The sequence below is a fragment of the Eumetopias jubatus genome, unplaced genomic scaffold (assembly GCF_037043125.1).
Source record: "Eumetopias jubatus isolate StellerSeaLion01/CBP00866 unplaced genomic scaffold, mEumJub1_p1.0 scaffold_9, whole genome shotgun sequence".
In the NCBI taxonomy this organism is placed as follows: Eukaryota; Metazoa; Chordata; class Mammalia; order Carnivora; family Otariidae; genus Eumetopias; species Eumetopias jubatus.
In genome coordinates, this window is record NW_028274815.1 from 116,628,339 (window position 1) to 116,649,029 (window position 20,691).

Here is a 20,691-nt window from a genome sequence, read left to right on the forward strand (position 1 = left end):
TTTCACATTGTACAAACCCTTAGATTCTCTTTATTCACTGGTCCATTTCTACAACAAATACATCCAAAACACTATATAATAAAATATTTACAACATTTCCAAATGAGAAGATTCCTTTTGCTCCCTCTACTGCTATTCACACACATAACTTCCACAGCACAATACATCATTAGAAGATCTAAAAATGCTCACCCTGTACTCTAGGCTGCTTAGGAAATATGAAAACTAATAACATAATCGCATTAGCTCCTCTCAATACATGGCAACATTTTAGAAACCTCGAACTTCATCTTGCAACACCAAAAGGGTTCAACAACTCTGCTTTCCCCATTGCACTTTATGAAACAGGTTGCAGGGCCTAGGAAAAGGGCCATATTATTAAAATGACTAACTGTACAGAAATGGATTTTAAAAAGTCACAGCTCAAAATTGCTTTTGTAAAATTCACACACATTTACAAGGATCAAGTCGCCGTCCAGCTTGTTTACTTGGATTTTCTTCGCTTGGATTGCACCGCGCTGGTTATGTCTGTGGGGGGAAAGGAAGGACATACTCAGCTGAGGCAACTCTTTATGGCAGTGATGTTTAGTCCACAAGAAGCAGGGCTGGTCTAAGCGGGGCTCTACTGGACTCTGAATAAATCGAAGGGCCTCAAAAGGAGCACTCAGTGTGGAGACGGTCTCAGGTTTCTGTGGGAAGAGGGCCTGGCTCTGTATACTAGGGCCTGGCTCCTGGGGAAGTCTGACACAGGCGGTGGGAGATGAAGCACACATACCCAGTTGGAAAAAGTGGCAGGGTGGGGGGAGCATCTTGGGCTGGGCAATTAGCCCTACAACCTCCATCACCAGTGAAATGACAGACAGACGGAGTCCTGTGAGAAATCAATGAGTCTTGCTACAAGCAAGTGGTAAATTGTGCCAGAGTGCAAAAAAAAAAAAAAAAAGCCTCTGGATCCCTTTTGGAGTCAAGCCATTCTTTTGCAGTAAGTAACTCTTTTTGCTTTACTATAGTCAAAGTCTCTAAATAACATGACCATGACCTGTGGTCAACAAGTATCTATTGTGGCCTAGCCAGGAATATCAAGGCTGTGGATACATCTAAGCATAGAAAACAATTCAGAGCAAGCCACAGCCTGCTCTGAGACCAGGTGAGCCTGCAGGCTTCATGGAAGAGTGGGGAACTGTGTGACTTATACACAGAGTAACAGTGGCATAAATGGAACAAGTGTGTTTTAATTCCTTTACTTCCTCTTGTATTATCATAGTGTCTTCAATCATCTCAATCTTATTCCATATTTAAACCATGTTTCCACATGGGGCACCTGGGTGGTGCAGTCAGTTGAGTGTCCAATTCTTGGTTTTGGCTCAGGTCATGATCTCAGGGTCTTGAGATAGAGCCCCACGTCTGGCTCCACACTCGGCATGGGATCTGCTTGAGTTTCTCTCTCCCTCTCCCTCTGCCCCTCCACCCCCCTGTACTCTCTCTCTAAAATAAATAAATAAATAAAGTAAACAAACAAACAAACAAACCTTACAAAAGAAAATCTTCCTCACAAAAGTCTTCTACAGCAGGGTACAATGAATAGCTTGAAGCTCTCCAAATGTAAACATTTCTTTAAAATCTTCTATTCATCTTGGGACACCCAGGTGGCTCAGTTGGTTAAGTGTCTTCCTTTGGCTCGGGTCACGATCCCAGGGTCCTGGGATCAAGTCCCAGGTCGGGCTTCTTGCTCGGCAGGGAGTCTGTCCCCCCCGCCCCCACCCGCCTACTATTCCCCCTGCTTGTACTCTCTCTCTGACAAAAAAATAAAATCTCTAAACAAAAAATCTTCTACTGATCTTGAAAATTCACTCTCATTCTTCATGCTGCTCCATAGATCTTTTGGCTTTAATATGAAATCAACGTTTTAAAATTACTTCCTATCAAGGAGAAAATATTTTCTACCACAATACTATGTAAGATGAATCAATTTTATTGGTTTCTGGAAACTAGGCTAAATTTTCTGATGCTGCATGTTAGGTTCAGTGTTCTAAGCAATTTTTCTTTTTTCTTTAGTATCATATTTTAAAAGTCCAAACTTAAGATATAGATGCAAAAAGCGAAAATGTCACTATTAGCTAGAGTAATTGCTAAGAAGGTCTCAATGACTTTTCAAGAAGTGACCAGTGTAATATTTTTAGGCTTCTGTTGGCATAAATCTCAGTATGTCTATCTTCTTGCTGGAAGGTCATGCTGCTTGTGCCATGTGGTAGAAGAATCAGTCTCTCTCTGATTTACTCCTTAGTCTTCTGCTAATCAGATGACAGTTAATCTGACAGGATGCGGATAATGGTGTTCTTTAATTCTGTGTAAATAAACTAAGAGTCTCACACACCCCAAAGTTCCCTATGATCAACTCCCTAGTCCAACTCTCAAGTTTTTTTCACTGTAGTAAATTTATCATTTGAGTAAAAATATACAGAGTTGTGTCTTTTCTTTCTTTTTTTTTTTTTAAATTAGGCTCCCCACCCAGTGCAGAGCCCAATGCAGGGCTTGAACTCATAACCCTGAGATCAAGATCTGAGCTAAGACCAAGAGTCGGACACTCAACCAACTGAGCCACACAGGCACCCCTACAGAGTTGTGTCTTGAGTGTTCATCCTTAGAAAGATATCTGTTAATTAGGCCAACTTTGAGAGCTTTTCCTTTGTTGTGATATGAAGGATCGAGTGGTGTGTCTGAGAAACACCTATGTGGCTGGGAGAATAGGTGAGAAGGGGGAGGGTGGAGAAGCAACCTCAGGCTCTCCCTCCCCCTCCTCTTTCCTTGCCTTTTCCCACCTGTCACTGCTTCATAGCACCCAATGATCTGGCAGACTGACTCTGCTTCTGCAGACCAATCAATGAGTGGGACCACGAGTAAACAAATGATTTGTGTTAAAAACTGCAAAAAAATAATCTTTTAGATACCACGGTTAGCGGTGGGAAAGATGGTGTAGGGTGTACTTTTATACTTCCATGAAGGAAAAAAACTGCATCAACCTGATACTGAAGTCTCTTTATCACCTTCCCTGGATAAACCTAGGAATCTGGGTCACAGGGCAATGTCACTTTTGATGTCTTTATAAATCTGTCTGAAAAGGTGAGGTTTTTTTTTTGTTTTTGTAGTTCAATTTTATACTTCCTCCAAAATATTACCACTTTCACTACTCCACTGAACACAATAAGAAAATCCAGAGGTAAACTCTTTAAGGTAAGGAATTCTAGGGAAGTAATGAAGTGGCTGATGGTACATGCAGGGTGTACATCAGGTCTGTTCCTAAAGGATACCTACTTTATCTGTGCATAATCCCACTCCCAAGACCCCATAACCAATACCACACTACCAAAATAAAAATTATATATATTGTTGAAAACTCCTATTTTTTATTTATTTATTTTTTTAAAAGATTTTATTTATTTGAGAGAGAGAGAGCATGAGAGGGACGAGGGTCAGAGGGAGAAGCAGACCCCCTGCTGAGCAGGGAGCCCGATGTGATACTCGATCCCGGGACTCCAGGATCATGACCTGAGCCGAAGGCAGTTGCTTAACCAACTGAGCCACCCAGGCGCCCTGAAAACTCCTATTTTTTAAACCAAAGATTTTACAAATTAATGTCTTCACAGGTATAAAAATAGTTCAAAGACCTAAGAGTAACACCATTTATATTAATATTTTGAACCAACTATATGGTAAAGAACTAGATCAATAACAGTCTTTCAGATATATATACTTGGAGAACGCTTACATTTATAATTTGATAGGGGCATTTTCTCCCCCGGTTGCCTCATTTTGACCGTAAGTAAATTTGGCCAAATCTACAGGGTCTATTAAATCTTCTGTTATTTGGAGTTTACCTTTACCTTTCAAGGAGTTTTAGAAAATGACCTTTGGCCTTGTTCACTTCATTATGGTTTTTTTTTTTTACTGTACTACTTCTAGCCAAAATTTCTATTTTTTGTAAAAGAAATTCTGGAAATCTCCTTTCAAAATTTTCATGGCTGGTTTCGGAATGATGATGCTACAAGAGTGCAGTTTCAGGCAGTTACTGTTCAGAGTCTTCTCCCATATCATGCTCATTTATATTTCTACAGTAACACTTCCATTTTAAGATGAATTTTTTTTTTTTTAGATTGTTGCTTCTCAAGTCACAGGCTGTGGGTATGGTAGGGCTATCATCCCACTTTGCTGTCAGAGGCATCTTAAGGCACTCTAGGGACATCCACAGCTGCTGCTGATTATAGGTTGCTCTGAACTTCCTTCATATTAGCATATTTTCCCTGGTTTCAAACTTACGCATTAAACTTCATTTTTAACTACTGATCTCTTTTCCCAGTTGAAAATATAACATAAAACCTATTATGAACAGAAGAGTAAATAAAGACTGATAAGGGAAACAAGACAAATCATTTCTGTGTTAATAGGGAACACATCATGTCAGGAAGTAGAACTACTCATTTGCATTTTGTAACAACACACCTGATTAAGTATAATTAAAAAAAAAAAGCTCACTGATTTGTGGGAGCCAATTTTTGTGTCTGTAATCAAAAGTGGGGTGGGGGGGGACCCAACAACCAAAACCAAAACAATAGGTTAGAGAGTGACCTACCAACCATGTGGGCCTCCCTGGACTTGCCCAGAAATAATCTGTCCCACCTGCTCCAATCTGGCAGTATAGCAGGCCTTGGCCAGCATGACGTAAGCAAACTCTGTTCCCACAGCAGGAGCATGGTTAATGTCACTGGTTCTCTGACAATACAAATGTACCAATACTTCTCATTATAAACTGCTCATATTTCTCAGCTTTCAAGATGCTCATGAAAAACAGACTGTTTCTGATTTTGTTTGTGCATATATGACCAAAACTGTATGAATGCAAAAAGGCAAACCTTTTTTCCCCCCTCAAAACTTTAAGAAGTATTGATGCTGCGGAAAGATGTTTCAGGTACCCAGCACTACTATGTCTCCAAATATGAATTGCATAGATTTTGGAAACCACCGTGATATTTTATGATCATTCCCTGGGTATGGGTTCAAATATGATCACAAAAAGTTATGACTTTGGTTCAGAATTCTAGATACAACATAGCATATTGCATAGCAAATAAAAATGCATATTAATTCTCTAATCTGGATCCAAGAGCTCTACCACTTAAAAATCAAAACAGCTATAGCACTCATTTTGGATTTAAAACGTAACTTACTCTAGGAGTTCAGAACTGACAGCCTGAGGGCTTGACGCTGAAGTGGAGATCTGTACATAACTGTGATTCCTGGGGTTTGGCCAGAGCTCTGACATCCTTTCAGGAGACACTTATCCGGCACCCCTCCATGCAAAATCACAAAGCTTTCAAGTCATTAGGGCTTTTCCTAAGCCACTTGTTAAGCCTCAGAGCAGGGATGGGGCAGGCATTCCAACATGACTACCACCACCTTGGGACAATGTCCAGTTTAAGTGTACAAGCCTATTCACCACCCCTTTCTAAAATAGGTTCCAGCTTTCCATCTTCGCTTGGCTGGCAGTTCTCTACAGACTGGCTCTAATTTGGGTATCTCTTAACTGTCCCAGCTGCTCCTTTGATTCTTTCTGGTGCACTGTAAATGACACCCTTATTATCTTGAGGGTCTGGGCTCAGGTGAAGTTTCCAAAAATCTGGTGTGTGACATCTCTAAAGGAAACACTTGTTTCCTGCCTTTTTTCTTTTTCCCCCACTTGTTTCCTGCTTAAAGGTAATTACACACCATATTCGACAGCCTAGAGGACCTTGATCCTTTGGGAAAGTGAGGGGCCAAAAGAATACAAAGAACTGAAGGGAAGCAGGTTTTCCCACAGAACTCCAGGAATCTTCCCTTCAGTGGTCTAATAGTATTCAATATACTGAAAGGAGTGTTTCCTTCCAAACAAATCTCTGTCTCGGAGAGGATTCCAGGGAGAACAAAGAAAGTAGCTGGTTCCTTCTCTGCATCAAAGTGGGGACACCAAAGAGGACCCTGCCAGTGGTATATACAGGACACCTCGGAAGGAATGAAGACCCCTTCCTCTCTGATGGGCGGAGAGAAGGTAGCTTCTATACGTCCACCTATCTGTGATCTGTAGACCCATGGCCTACTCCCAGGGGCTTTTGTGAGGATTTGTGAAAGTCTGGCCCAGAAGCATAACCTGCTAATGACAGCTGAGTTCTCAGGTCAGTGTCTGGTGTTGGTGCACCAGAACCTGCCCTCATCTTCAGGCTGGCATCCCAATAGTATTTGACTGTTTCTCAGCACCACTGCTTATATCAGGCACTTGGCCAGGATCCAGCTCTTGCCTAATGTGAGTTGCTCAAGCTCAGCACATTTCCTGTGGAGATGAAGTATCATACCCTTCCTCAGATCTCGGCCTTTGCACATGCCGTACCTTTTGCCTAGAATATTTCATTCAATCCCATAGCCTGCATAATGCTTCCTCACTCTTCAGGTCTCAGCTTAAACATCATTTTCTCCAGAAAGCCGCCTCTGATTTGGCAGAGGAGCAAAGCATCCCAGCTATATGCTCCTACAGTACCATGTAATTTTGCTATCACAGCATTTAACATTTAACACATGGTATTAGTCTTTCTGGCTGGCATAAAATTGATATGATGAAGACAGAGACCGTCTTTTCACTTTTATATTCCCCAGGGCCTGGCATGTATAAGTACTGAATATATATTTAATAGACGGTTACTAATAATTTCTGATTATATACCTCTTTGCATGAGGCAGCATACTAGGTACCAAGGATACAATGGTGAGCAAAACCAGACACCTCCTGCCCTTGCAGAATGCACAGATTAATTACCTATCACATAAATAGACATAAAGTTACAGCTGTGATGTTATGAAGAAGAACATGGTGCTATGATTTCTCATAGCGGTGACCAGGGAGCTAGGTAAAAAGAGTAGGAAGTGCATGAGGAGAAGAGAAGAAGGAAGAGGGCAGCACATTCCCTGCAATGGGTGTAACATACACACAGGCTTGTGACAAGAGATGAGAATGGCATGTCTGAGTTGCTGAGGGAACTCAGATGAGGCTGGGAGAGGCTGACAGAGCCAGACCACATGGAAACTTGGGGTCCCTGTTGGTGCTTTTAGACTTTAATCCTAATTACAATGTAAACCACTGAAGGGTTTTAAGCTGGAGTAGCAATGGAGACGGGGCAAAGTGGATAAATTTGGGTCACCTGAGATAAAATCAGCAGCTTTCTGTGATGGATATGAGAGATGTGAGGATGAGGGAGAGGTGCCGAGGAGGATGTGCCCAATGAACAGATGGTGGTGCCATTCCCTGAGGTGGGGAACACTGACAAATGACCTGACATTGTGGGTGAAATCAGACATGTTGAATTTGAAGTCCTGCTAAGGTTGTACATACAGTTGTCTACGATTTCTAGAGGTCTGTACTAGAAATACAAATTCATGAGTTGTCTGTGAAAAGTTGTAACTAAGAAAGCGGGGCATGAGTGAGATCAGTTAGGGAGAGAAGAGCTGGAGAGAAAGGGTGACTCAGGATCGAAGTATGAGGAAAGCCAACATCTAATGTCTGCGTACAGAGGTTGAGAAGGAAAAGTCAGAGAGGTAGAAAACTATCAAGAGCTCTAGGTCAGAGAAGTCAAGGGCAGCATGCATTCACAAAGGAGACATCAGTCAACAGGGGAGAGAAAACTGGTAGGTAAGGCTCTTGACAAGGTCAGAGAGATGGGATCAAAGAGGCGCAAGTGGAGGAACTGGTCTCAGACTTGAGGAGCGACAGCTGCTCTATTACGGTAGGAACAAAGGAGGATCCTGGTAGATTTATGTCTTGGTAGCAAGAGCTGAAGCAGTTCTATTTTCTCTGTGAAGAGGTGAGAGTCTCTGCTGAGAAACAGGAGAGAAAAGTAGAGGCCAGAGGAGTGGAAAAGAGAGTTGACCACAGAAAAATGGCTGGGCCATATTGAGGCCCTATCTGAACATGTGATCATGAATGAATCTGCCCTGTTATGTTCTTTTTTTTCCCCAACAGTGCTTGCTGCTGTGTACACACACAGAAAACACATAGGTAAACGAACTAAGGAAGGACAAATAGTAGAAGTCAAAGTAATAGAAGCAGAGATGAAAGACACAGTCCTCCGCTGTGGTGATAAAGACCCCATTCTTCTATTTGACCCACAATGGCACCCACAGCCCACTGCTAACCTTTAGTAGAGCTGGAGGCTGAAGCAGGTCGAGAGGATCGCTTGCGATGTCCATTTTCCACATTTTCAGAAGCCACAGTTGGCTCTTCAGTTCGGGAGTTTCTTCGGCTTGGGGTTTTGGACTTTTCAATGATCTCTTTGGGCTCACTGCCGACAAAGGGAAGCACAAAGTTTCCAAGGAGGTGAGGGAATCAAGTCACACACACAAAAAGGGTTCTTTTCAGATAGAGTTTCATTTGTAAGGCAGAAGATTAAGAACTATACAGTCATTCTGAAGAGAAAATATTCCATCCTGGGACAATGAACACAATTACCTTCTATATTACTAACTAGACTCACTTAAGAGTGAGTCTAGTTTGTTACACTAGTAAAAATAAAATACTAAAGCATATTGCTGGTGAAATTGTAGAAGAACAGGTAAGAAATTAAGAACTTGGAACAAAAATTCCCAAACTTCCTCACCCATTTTTCTAAAATAACAATATTCCCTTTCAAAAACTAATAGTATCTAAACTCTAGGAAAAAAAATAAAAATAAGTAAAATCTAGGAAATTAAGAATATATACTGGCATTTCCTATGAGCCTGGTATAGTCAGATAATGGCATGTTATAAGTCACATTATAGAATGTACATGAGGATGTATTCACAGTATACTACTGGGTATACTGATTGCCCTTACCTCAATCCCCCTTTTTTAGTATGCAGAGATTTAAAATTGGTAATATGCAGTACTACTAAGGGTATGGGGAGAGAAACTCCTGATATAAATTATATAACCCAATGGTTCTCAATAGGGGCATTTTGCCTCCCAGGAGACATTTAGCAATGTCTGGAGACATTTCTGATTGTTAAGATGACTGTCTTGACTGAGGCAGGGATGCTACTGGCTTCTTTTGGGTAGAGGCCAGGCATGCCACTGAACTATAATGCATAAGACAGCTCTTCTGTGCAACACCCCTCCCTGGCAAAGAATTATCTGATCCAAACTGTCAATAACGCCAAGGCTGAGAAACCCTGGTGTAATCCTCTGGCTCAGCAATTCCATTTCTAGGTGCCTAAGGAAACAAATCTTTTTACAGCACTCTAATTACACACACAAGGATGTCAAAGCATTTTATTTATACTAATGAAGACAGAGGACCTAAATGCTTTACAATAGATTATAAAACTAAAACATGGCACATCCATATTCAGTCATGAAAAATCATGTTAAGTTTAATGATAAAAACTGTTTATGATACATTATTGTGGGAAAAAAGTTACCAATATTATGAATAGTATAATCCCATTTTCATCATAATACATGTTGAGTATATATATGTAACCACATATAAATGAATGTGAGATACATATGCGTGTGTGTGCATGATGTATAGTGCTTATATATAAAAAACACTAGATTATATAAATATTAGATATATTATTTATATATAAAATACTCCCTATCTGTATACATACTCTCAAGAGAAGTAGAGGAAGATGAACTAAAATATACATAGTATTGTTTGAGTCACAGCAATACTGGTTTACTGGTAATTTTCTTCTTTTTAGTTCTCTGATCTGAATTCCAAATTTTAATAAACTTTTTACTGCTTTCATGGTTCAAAAAAATGCATGTCAAAATCATTAGGGAAAAAAAGCTGATTAAATTTGCTTATTTATAAGGCATGGAACTGAAACAAAAGTAGTACAACAAAGAAAACAAGCTGGTCAAAGGGATGCCTCTTCGGGAAGTCTTCCATGACCTCACTTCCCAAGTGAAGCTGTCTCTTCTGTCTTTTTGTTTCACAATCTGTCTCTGGCATTCTAGAGCACCCATCAGATTGTACAGCATATTTTCTTTTAATATCTTCTGCCTTCCACTAGATCAGGAGCTCCTTAGCGGCATGAACCATGGCCTATCAACTTTCCCTAACCCCTCTGTTTTCACTCCTGCCTGAGTATCCTTCACTAGTGGCACTATGGCTGGAAATTTGGCCATACTGTTCGCTACCTTGTCTTATTATCTAACCACTGCCCCACAAGCCAAGGTAAGTGAAGAAGCAGGGAGGCTGGAGCTGGGGTGGGACTGTAAGTCAAGGGGTATTTACATATCCTTTTAGAGATGTTATGGATGGCTTTCTGGCTAGGAGCCCAGAAAATGGTCAAAGCCTCTGAGGAAGAAAGACTCCTAATAGAGGTGCCTCTTTCTTCTGGCAAAACAAAAGCCACAGTAGTACTGTCCTGGTATTTATATGGTCAGTGCTCAGACAGCTCTGGAAACAAACATCCACAGGATATTTTTGGTCTGATTATCTTCTTTCTATAGCCACACAGTTGGTGCATGCTTGAGAAAGGCAAATAATTTCAAGTATTAGCCCAATCCAAATAAAAATACAGGCAGAATGATGTAGTAAGAATATCAATGAGTTTAGAGGCAGAAGAACAGGGGTCAAGTCTTACCTATATATTTACTGGCCATGATATTTAACTTTTTCTATGCTTCAGATTCCTGATATATAAATCCCCATGTTGTCTGCTGCAATACATAAGTGTGAGGGCTCCGGAGTCAGAGCCACTTACTAAATCTGTGGTCTTGGGCAATTTAGTTAACTTCTCTGAGCTTTAGGTTCCCTATCTTTGAGACAGAATTTACCTTCCTAATAGATATTGTGAAAATTAAATGAGCTAATACACTTAGGGGGCTTGCAGCCCAGTGCATGGCACGGACTGCATTCACATAAATGTTGGCTATTATAACCACCTCAGAGGGCTGATAGGAGGATTACATGAGAAAATGATTGTGAAGATGTTATACAAACTAAGTTGTACAAATATGATAGATTCTCTAAAATGTCATCCAATGTATTAGTACACTAAAAAAGGAATGACTTTTGAAAAATAATAATAATTTTCTCCATGGGGTTAATGAGGTTGAAGTCACAGGTGTATTTCATTTTGTCAGGTTGTGGGGCTTATAGTATAACAGAAAAAGCCTGAGTTTTGGGGTCAGACCCCACGTGGTTCTCTCTCTTATGCTTGGAGGAACAAACAGCTGTACTTCAGAAGGTGTTGCAAGGACTATTATTAATGACAATATAGCAACAGCTCCTACATACCGAACATTTATTATTTACTCACTATGGTGAGCGCTGAACATGTTCTCTCATTCAGTTTTCAAAACAACCAAAAAAGGGAGAAACTTAGCCACCAAGTTTTATTAAGAGAAATGTTACTTCTGAGGGGTTAGGACTCATGACAGCTCCCCTGCTTTAGTAGGGAAAACAGACTGGTACAAAGAGTGAGGGAAAAGGCCAAGGTGAAGAGAGGTTTAAAGGATGAGAAAGCCGATACCCTTCAAAGAGGCTTATGCCATTTTCATGCTGAGTCTGCAGAATGATCATCTTACCTTTGTCCAGAGACTATGGCAGCATTTGCCTCGAGTTCTGTGAAAAATACAAAGGACAGAAATGAGATGTGGGAGCTCCTGTTGTCTATGTCCACTGGGAGAAGCGCGGTGTCTATGAGAATTCTGAATGCCCTATTTAGGCTAACATGTCTCTGTGTCCAACAGGATTCTCACCCTACATGGTACAGAGACAGAGTTGGCAGGGACACAACTCAGTTGTCTGGGGCATAAGACACTTACTTGGTCTATTTTTACTTCTACTCCACACTGTGAAATAATCCTGTTTGGATCAATAGAATTAAATTCACACTGCCTGGTTCATATTTCACCCAGCTATAACTAGGTTAGTAAAATAAGCCTCTTCCTCTCATGTAGAAGAGATTGTTTTCATTCTTAAAATATCTCCACCCTCTTGACACTTGTTTTTAAAGACAGTAATCTTCAAATATGTCTTGAATATCTATTCAGGATGCATTCTCTTCCAAAGGACTTCCTCACTGAGCTTTAGAGGGCAGGCTGCTTTGCTTTGAGATAACACCCACAAACTCCATTATGTTCCTCTCTTCCTCAACCTCCCAGAAACACCCTCCAGAAGGAAAACCTCAGTAATCTGTCTAGCAGGGTTTTGCTTAAATGAGCACTCTATGGGTTTACCAGGCACTTCTTTCTCAGCATCAGCAGAAAAACATCTTCCTCCATTATATGCTTTTAGTTCCATCTTTCTAAAAGACTTTTCTGATGCACCAGATAGCAGCGATCTCTCCCACTTCTGGACTTCCACAGCTCTGTCCCTGTCCCCCCTTTTAGAAAATTTAGCACCACAGACTCGGTGTATGCCTCATCTACCCCACTGACTACATGTTAACCTTCCTGAAGGCAGTGAAGTCAGAGTGCATGGGTTAAAATTCTGACCCCATTGCTGATTAGCCATGTAACCTTGAGCAAATTACTTGACCTCTCTGTGCTCAATGCTTCATCTGAAAAAAAGGGGACACTTTACCCACCTCAAAATTAAGAAGATTAAATGAAATAATACATATAAAAATTTAGTACAGCACCTGGCTCTTAGTAATAACTTAATATTAGCTATTATTATTATTGCTTTGATGCTCATGTTGATACAGCCTTAATGCGAGGAGCCTTGCATCTTCAATGCAAGATGAGGGAGTCCCTGCTTCCCATTTGCTACTTAGCTCCCCATATCTAACCCATAAACCTTGGAAACCCCACCACATGAAACAGATACCACCTCACTGAGTACTCTCTCTGCTCCCTTGCTGGCTCCACTGGAGCATACAAACTCAGGTAACATGTGCTCAAAAAAAAAAAAAAAAAAAAAAAACAGCTCAAAGGAGGCTGATTACATAAAAATTTTGATTAGTTTGCTCATCTGAAACAAAATTCAGTGCTTTTGAGAACTTTAACACTATCACAGATAATTCATGTAAGTACAGATCAAAGGAATTTGGTGAAGGCAATTAGTGACTCTGGGGGCATTGGAGATTCATTTAAGTGAAACTTTTAAAAGGAACAGGATTCTTTGGCCAATTATTCTGACTTCGATGTAGGACATGATAAAACATTTTTCTGGAGTAAAAAATTGGGGCAGGAAATGGAATTCCCTTCCTCTTCCTAGTTGCTTCTTTTCTCACCAAAAATGAATTTTACTATAAGCCCTTCTGTGAATAATTCGCTCCACTCCCACCCTTCTCGGGTGCCTAGCACAATCATGCGGCCAGTTGGTAGCAAAGGAAGAATCTGGGTGGGTGAAATCATCCATTCATTTCAGAGGACTGATTTTACTCAGAGTGTGCGATAGAACATAGCATAGCACAAAGCACCTGAAGCCCATTTTAAAATAATCATAAGTAGGGCTGGCTCAGTGGGTGGAGCATGTGACTCTTGATCTCAGGGTTGTGGGTTCAAGCCCCACCCGGGGTATAGAGATGCCTTTAAAAAAAAATCTTTAAAATAAACCACAAGTTATACCTTAATTTCAATGGCTTAGGCCCACAAAATTAAACACAACAGTATTTTTTTGCTTACAAATTTTGTCAAGTGTGAACTGTACTGTAAATGAGATTTTAACCTCCTTGGGAAAGTGTCATACTTTTTTTTTTTTTGGTATCCCTCAATACCTCCAGTGACAAAGGGCCAGGCAAGACTAAACTGTATCATATTTATGATATTTATCTGCTTTGGCGTATTTATCTGCCTACGGAGGCAGTGGGCAGTGCTGTTATTGCCATCAAGATCCTCATGCGTTCAGAGCTGACACAGGATTCCACAACAATTATTTGTCAGATTACCATGTACTCCACCTTCCAGAAACACCATCCCTAGTGCTATTTGCAATTTCTTGGTCATGGGAAGAAACACAATGCCATCCAGAGATGACTGAAATGACTGACTCCCTGAGGAATGGCTGCCTCACTGTAGCAGAGGTTCTCAGAACAAGCCTCCACTCCTGTCATGAAAGTGCAATTACTAGTTTAGTGCAGTAATGCTTGCCACCCCAGCGAGCTGCCATATGCCAGTCAGTCAGCTGCCAGCTATGGGTGCCAGGGTCATGGAACAGGGCAAACTGTGCAATGGAAACCACACATAGCTGGGTGGCAGGCAGACAATGGGTAGTGCAAGGCCCTTCCTGAGTTCCCTGGCTGACACCAGAAATGCATAAGACAGCAAACTGGTCCAGGGAAAGTAACCTCAAATAGTACTGCACAAGCTCTGCCGCTCAACTGAAGTCTGCTCTGAAGCCAGGAGGTGAGAGACTTTCAGCCACTTCCTGGCACCCTGAGGAGAGAAGCAGTTCTTTCACACATAATCCATTCCATTTGGAGAAGTTTCTCCAAAGCATGCCTTACCTGGTCTGGCAACAGACCCCTGCAGTGTTGTGGCTGGAGTTTCCTTTGAGACTAAACTTGGTGAAGGGGCTAAGGCAAGGAAGAAAAAAAAATACAGGCCTTTTACTTTCTTTTCTCAACAAAACAGAAAACACTGACTGAATCAAGGGCTAAGTAACTGCTAAATACACATCCTCTTGGAGGGCATTTCAACTGCCTTGAAAGGACATTTCAAAACTTACTTAAAAAATTAGCTATTGTACCACACAGTAACATAGACCACCAGTAGGTGGTCTTTTTCCCTTTTGTGTGTACAAAGATCAAGGAAGGAGGTGGTCATGAGGACAAGAGCACCCACGATTTTTGCTTCTTAGGGGCATGTTCTATCCAGTACTCTGAAAAACTCCAAAGCATACCTTAGTAGGCAACGCAAACATTTTCAGAGGAACAATTATACCATTCACCTTAGCATTTAAAAACTGTCTCATCCCCGTAAAGATTACACACAGCCCTTGAGACCTGAAATGAATCATACAATTTCTTTTATACTTTTCTATAGCACCTGGCAAAGAATGATGCTCATAAAACAGATATTCAATTCATACTTGATGAATAAATCATTTGATATGTCATTTACTTGTCTAACAAACAGTTACCAAGAACTTAACTAGGGGCAAGGCACTGTGCCAGGCACCTTTCAAGACCAATTATTATTTTTGCCTATCAGGAACACAGTCCAGTATAAAGATAAGATACACATATGTGGTACACTGGAATGCACTGGGATGTTATATGAAGAAGCCTCATAAAGTATAAAGTGCTATAGAAATCAAAAGCAAAGATCAATTCTAGATTGAGAAAACTGATGGTACAATGCAGGGGATAAACATGAGAATTATGCTTCGGAGGACAGAGAGTACTTAGGTCCTTGAAGAGGAATGGAACAGGATACGCAATGTACTCTAGAATGGGAGCTTCCTGGATCATACAGTAAAGATTAAGGGCATAGATATGCCACAGTCACTCAAGGATTATGTCCTCCCATCTTGACATTTCAGTCTAACATCCTAGATAAACTCTGTAACAGTAAGTTTTACCTGATTGTAGAAATTGTGAATTTTGTAGATTTCTCTGCCTGCCTAGTCAGTAATGATTTGTATTAAGAATTTATTTTGGATGCTTATCTCATAAAGCTTAAAACTATACCTTAACTTTTACTTTTAACTCTAGTATTGGTTTCTCACATTTTCAAGATAAAAACCCAGAAGCCTCTTGAAAAAGAATGGAAACAATCTCAACTAAAATTGAAGGTTTTTTTTCCCAACTATAGGTTCATCTCCCCAAAGCTCATATATTCCTCTAAGATTATATATGATCCAGATAAAAATATTTTTTCATCACTTCACCATTATTCTCTGGGTATGTGGGGGGAAAGTTCTATAATAGAAATATTTAATAGCAGAGAATATATTTAAGTCACACCAGGTTTCTTCAATCTTAGAGGTCACCTACCTCCACAGAACCAGAACCAGAAACCTAGAGCGCCCAGACCTGTGAAGTCTCTGTCTCCTCTAAGGGCAGTGAACTCTTCAAGGGCTTTTATCTCTCCTTGTATCTCCAGCATTGAAGTAAAGGGGCAGAGAAAAGGGGAATTAACCTTTCCAAAGCTCTGAGTGAGGCAGTGTGCTGGCCACTTTATGCTAAGGCCTCTCCTTACATCTGTATAAATTCTGGGAGGTAGGAATTACAGCCTCCATTTTACAGATCAAGTACATGACTTACAAGAGGTCAAGGAATTCATCCAACTGTGATTGGTAACCAGAATCTGAACTCTGATCATACCCTGAAACTTACGTTTTGAGTGCTTACCACTCAAAAATTTTCAGCTGCATTAAAAAAGATAGGCACTATTTGCTTGCCTAGGATATAGCAAAGGTCCTTCTCAGCTTTGGCAGTGCGTGATTGGCTCCACTCTGCAGAAACAGAGCTTCTGGGCCTCACAGAAGAAGGAACGTGTATGTGAGAGGCAGGGTGTGAAGGGAGGAAGGGAGGTGTTAAGGACACCAATGCTCCCGTCATTTGCACACCTTAACAGTACATAGGAAATAATCTAAAGATATACACAAATTGGAATGGCCTAATTTACAGAGACTGAATCAAAGAGAAATCAGTAAGAATTACTTACATGTGTTGATTACTATATTCTGTGCTAAGCACATGATATGCATTATCTCACTGAATTCTTACAACTACTGTTGTCTCCATATTACAAAGAAGGAAACTCAAGTTTGGAGTAGTCAAGTAACTTACCTAAACCCATAGAGCTGGTAAATGCTGGCACTGTGATACTAACTCAAGCCTGTCTCTCAACCACTTTGCATCTCCTGTGTCTATAATCATGAAACCTGGGTTTTTGAAAAGCTCTCCTCTGGAGTAGCCAGTCAGAAGAGAATAGTCTCTGGGATAGAGTACAATGAGGAAAGGGCCATGAGAACCCTGCCCTGAAACTGTTGAGAGCAAGTCATTATTACAGTGACGAGAACTTGCAGAAGCTGCTATTCACCTTTAAGGGACAATGTTAAACTGGAGGTTCACAGTATGGACTTTGAACAGATACTGAACTCTGAGCTTCAATCTTCTCACCCGCAGAATGGGGTTAGGGTTACCCAACATGGTTGGTATGATGATGATGTGAGATAACATATGTAAAGAGGCTGCCTTGTAAAGTGACAAACTTTATATAAATGAAAGGCCTATCATTGTTTCAGGAGCTGAGAGAGAACCATGTTAATAAACGTAAACTTTTTTTTTTTAAAGTATATTTCCCAATATACTTCCAATAAATAAAACTACCACTATTGCCATCTGGCCCATTCTTCTTCCTCCAAGTAGAAAAGAAGTCATGCTTTCTTTTGTGGGATAGGTCATCAAAAAATTGACATGAGGAGATGATGCCAGGCCCCAAGTACATACCTATGCTGGGCAGAAGCTCTGGATGGGATCCCACTTTCTCCTCCACTAGGCCACCCGCACGTGGCTCAGGTGCTATGCCAACATGACTGTTTTTTGTGGCCGGCGCCGTGGAGATGAGCTCAGAGGGTACCAAAGTGGTTACTATTGAGCGCACACTGGTGGGGAGAGTACCGCCAGGTAAGCTGGGTCCTGCCGAGGTGGAGCCCGGGCCCACAGGGCTAGAGGTCATTTTTAGCAGAGTGGGTGCTGGGGGTGTTGGGGTTTTACTGTCCAGCTCTGTGGATAACTGCTCCGTTCCCATGAGCCCTGGAGTTGTGGTCTCTAGCCCTTGGCCTTCAGTTTCTCCATCTGCACCATATTGCTCTTCCCCTTTCTCAAGAGAACCTGTAACTTTCTTACATGCCTTGGTCAGCAAAATCTGGCCGATTTTGTCCACTTTTCCTTTGCCCTTACTAGAGGAGACTGGGCTTCGCCGGCTGACAGATGAGCCTGGACTATTGGTCAAAAGGGGAGAAACCATTGTGGTTGACTGTGAGGAGGGCAGAGTGCTCTGATCTGCTGAGGTGCTCACCTGAGGACTAGCCTCGTCTGGATTCAATTCTTTCACTTGCTGGACAGGGGGATGAGGAGGGACAACTGGAGAAGTGGTACAAGGCGGGGAAGGAAGCTGAACAGGGGTGGCTCGTGAGTTAAGGACTAAGGGTCGACCAGTCTGTATATTTGGAGCAGTACTACTGGAGGGGGCATTAGGTGGTACAGGAGCAGATGAAAATTTTATGTTCTGAGGTATGTGTAAAGGGCCAACAACTGCAACGGAGGGAGGCATCAAGCCAGAGTTGGTTGTCAGTGGAGCTGCAGGAATTGTGCTTGGCTGTGATCCTTTCATAACCTGAATTATTGAGGATGAATTGATAAAGACAGGTGTAATGAACTGAGGCCGGGCATTAGACTGAGCAGCTGACTGTCCCTCAGAAACCATAACCTTGCTGCCCACATTGGGCATTGTGACAACTGTTGACATCAATGCAGACTGCAGGTGAGTTGGCAGAGCTGCTGATGTGTTAGCTGAAGTTGTGATAGGATTGGAAGTTACAAAAACAGTTATCTGATTTGGGGGCAAGGGAGTGGAGATGGAGGAAGAGCTGACAGGTCTTGACATTACTGGAGGGATGCTTGGTGCAACATTAGAACTGACCTCACTCAATTCTGGATGCACAAGGGTTGAACACGGCTCATTAGCGTGAGGTAAATTTAGGGAATTAGAGGGTTCTTTAGAAGAAGACGGATCCTGCAGTGTGGGAATGACAGATGCTTTTTTCAGGTCCTCCCCAGAAACTACTGGAGGTGTTACTTCCAGATCTGTAAGCCCAGGGGGTTTAATGGTCACGTTAGGAGCTCCAGAGTTGTCAAGGAGTTGACTTAACGATGTCGGTGCTTCCCTCATAGCAGGAGACACCAAATTTTTGTTCTCTTCAACACTGGGAAGTTTGTTAGGATCCAGAGGTTGCCCATCCTTTTTAGATTGATCTTCGGGGACAACCATTTTAACTTCTTGGGCAGGGACTGCTTTGAGCTCAATGTTTACCTGCTCCTTCCTACCCTGGGCATTGTGGCAATCGCTGTCCTGAGGCACATTCAAGCTCTCCTTGTTATCCTCGAGAACACCCCCCACTGCAGCCACAGGCATGGCAGGATTCTGAGGAGTCAGCCCGCTGTTGTTAGGGAAGCTCCCAGGTACAGGGGGATTGGTCAAAGGAGTGGGACTGACCAATACATTTCTTGGCAACTCCACATTTTGCAACAGGGTTGTGTTTGTTTGAGAGGCCAGAGTAAGCTTAGGGGTTTTGGAATTTTGTCTCCCAGGACTTGGGGTGGTTTTCCTACTGGACCCAGGACTAGACCTGCGACTGTTGCTTGGACTAGCCCGTTTTGTTGCTCCAGAATTAGACTGCTTTCCAGAATTCACCACCACAGAATCTAATTTGTGAGTTTGTGGGGCAGCAAAATTGGAAGGATTATTCATGGTAAGATTTGAAGGTGCTTGCCCGATGGCCTTTAAAGTTGTTGGATTTAGGCCCTGTTGATCAAAGCCCCTGTTTAAATTTGGCCTAGGAGGTAAAGGAATATTAATCTGTGGGGGGAAGAGTCCTGCTATGGAGGCATTGAGTCTTTCTGGGGACAGACTGATTTCTGAAGGTTCTGTGCTGGGAGGGCGATTGTTGGGTGTCTGAGGATAGTAGGGTCTGGGGCTGGCTCTATTTGGTGTTTTAGGCCTAGATGTTTGGGTTGGAGCAGCCACATTTGGAAAATGGTGGCCATGGGAGCTGGGCAGGGAATTGACAGGGGGTTGCTGGGGAGTTGCACCTTGAGTTGCTGAAAGGGGTGATGGTCCGGGTTTTGGCCCCGTCATCATTAACTGATTTTGGGAAACCACTAAATGTGAAGGCATGTTGTTTGGGCCTCCTGAGACAGACGGTACTTCACTGCCACTCGCTTCAGGGAGTGAGGCCATCTCTCCCAGTGGTGAGCTAGAAGGATTCTGGGGGTTCTCCTGGTATACCATTTTCCTTGAATTGCTTCCCAAAGGAGTATTCACAGGCATAGGCATTCTCTGTTTATCAGGTGATGGTGGCACGGAGGCAGGTCCTTGCAAACTGACCATGACGGGTACACTGCCACTCTGCTGCATGGGCATTCTCTGGGAGTCTGGATTCAGGGGGCCCCGTGGGGGGTGGACACTTTGGGAGACTGGAAGCCTAACAGATTTGGGGTCCTGCTGCATCATGAGCATCATCATCATCTGCTGCTGCTGCTGCGACTGTGGCTGACTGGGAGGCGGCGGCTGCTGTGGTGGCGGCGGTGGCGGCAGCTGTGGCGGCGGCTGCTGCTGTGGTGGCTGCGGTGGGGCTGCCACGTGCTGCATGAGCTGAGGAGGCATCTGCTGAAGTGGCCTCTGTTCAACTGGTTGAGAAGGATAACCTAAAACAAGCCCCCCAAATCAGGGAAGTTAGATTTTCGGCAAGAAAAGCTCTGCTACCTTTAAAGCACAGCCAAGCAATACTCGTCTGGGCGGCGCGGGCAGGGCACGAACAGCTCAGGCATGGCCACTCCTGGGGGCGTGGGGGCAGCCCCTCGCTTTCCGACATAAGCCAAGGGGCACACTGCTTACGGAAGCACAAAGCAAAGCATCCAGAACCTGGAGCTCCGTAGTCCTCAGGGTGTGAATGCGGCACTACTGCACCAAGACTACCAGACAGACACTGTGTGCTGCGC

At 42.4% G+C, this 20,691-nt stretch overlaps 1 protein-coding gene across 11 annotated transcripts in view; it reads right to left on the reverse strand.

Annotated features, from left to right (window-relative positions):
* NCOA6 (nuclear receptor coactivator 6) overlaps nt 1–20,691 on the reverse strand; it is a 104,141-nt gene continuing 83,450 nt past the window's right edge. For all 11 annotated transcript variants that reach the window (XM_028118605.1, XM_028118602.1, XM_028118601.1 and 8 more), the window contains 5 exons: nt 17,419–20,397; nt 14,467–14,535; nt 11,600–11,636; nt 8,212–8,357; nt 1–528 (listed from right to left, as the gene is read on the reverse strand). In XM_028118605.1, coding sequence (XP_027974406.1) covers nt 485–528; nt 8,212–8,357; nt 11,600–11,636; nt 14,467–14,535; nt 17,419–20,397 — 3,275 coding nt within the window. In that variant the 3' untranslated portion in view covers nt 1–484. The remainder of the gene's footprint in view (nt 529–8,211; nt 8,358–11,599; nt 11,637–14,466; nt 14,536–17,418; nt 20,398–20,691) is intronic.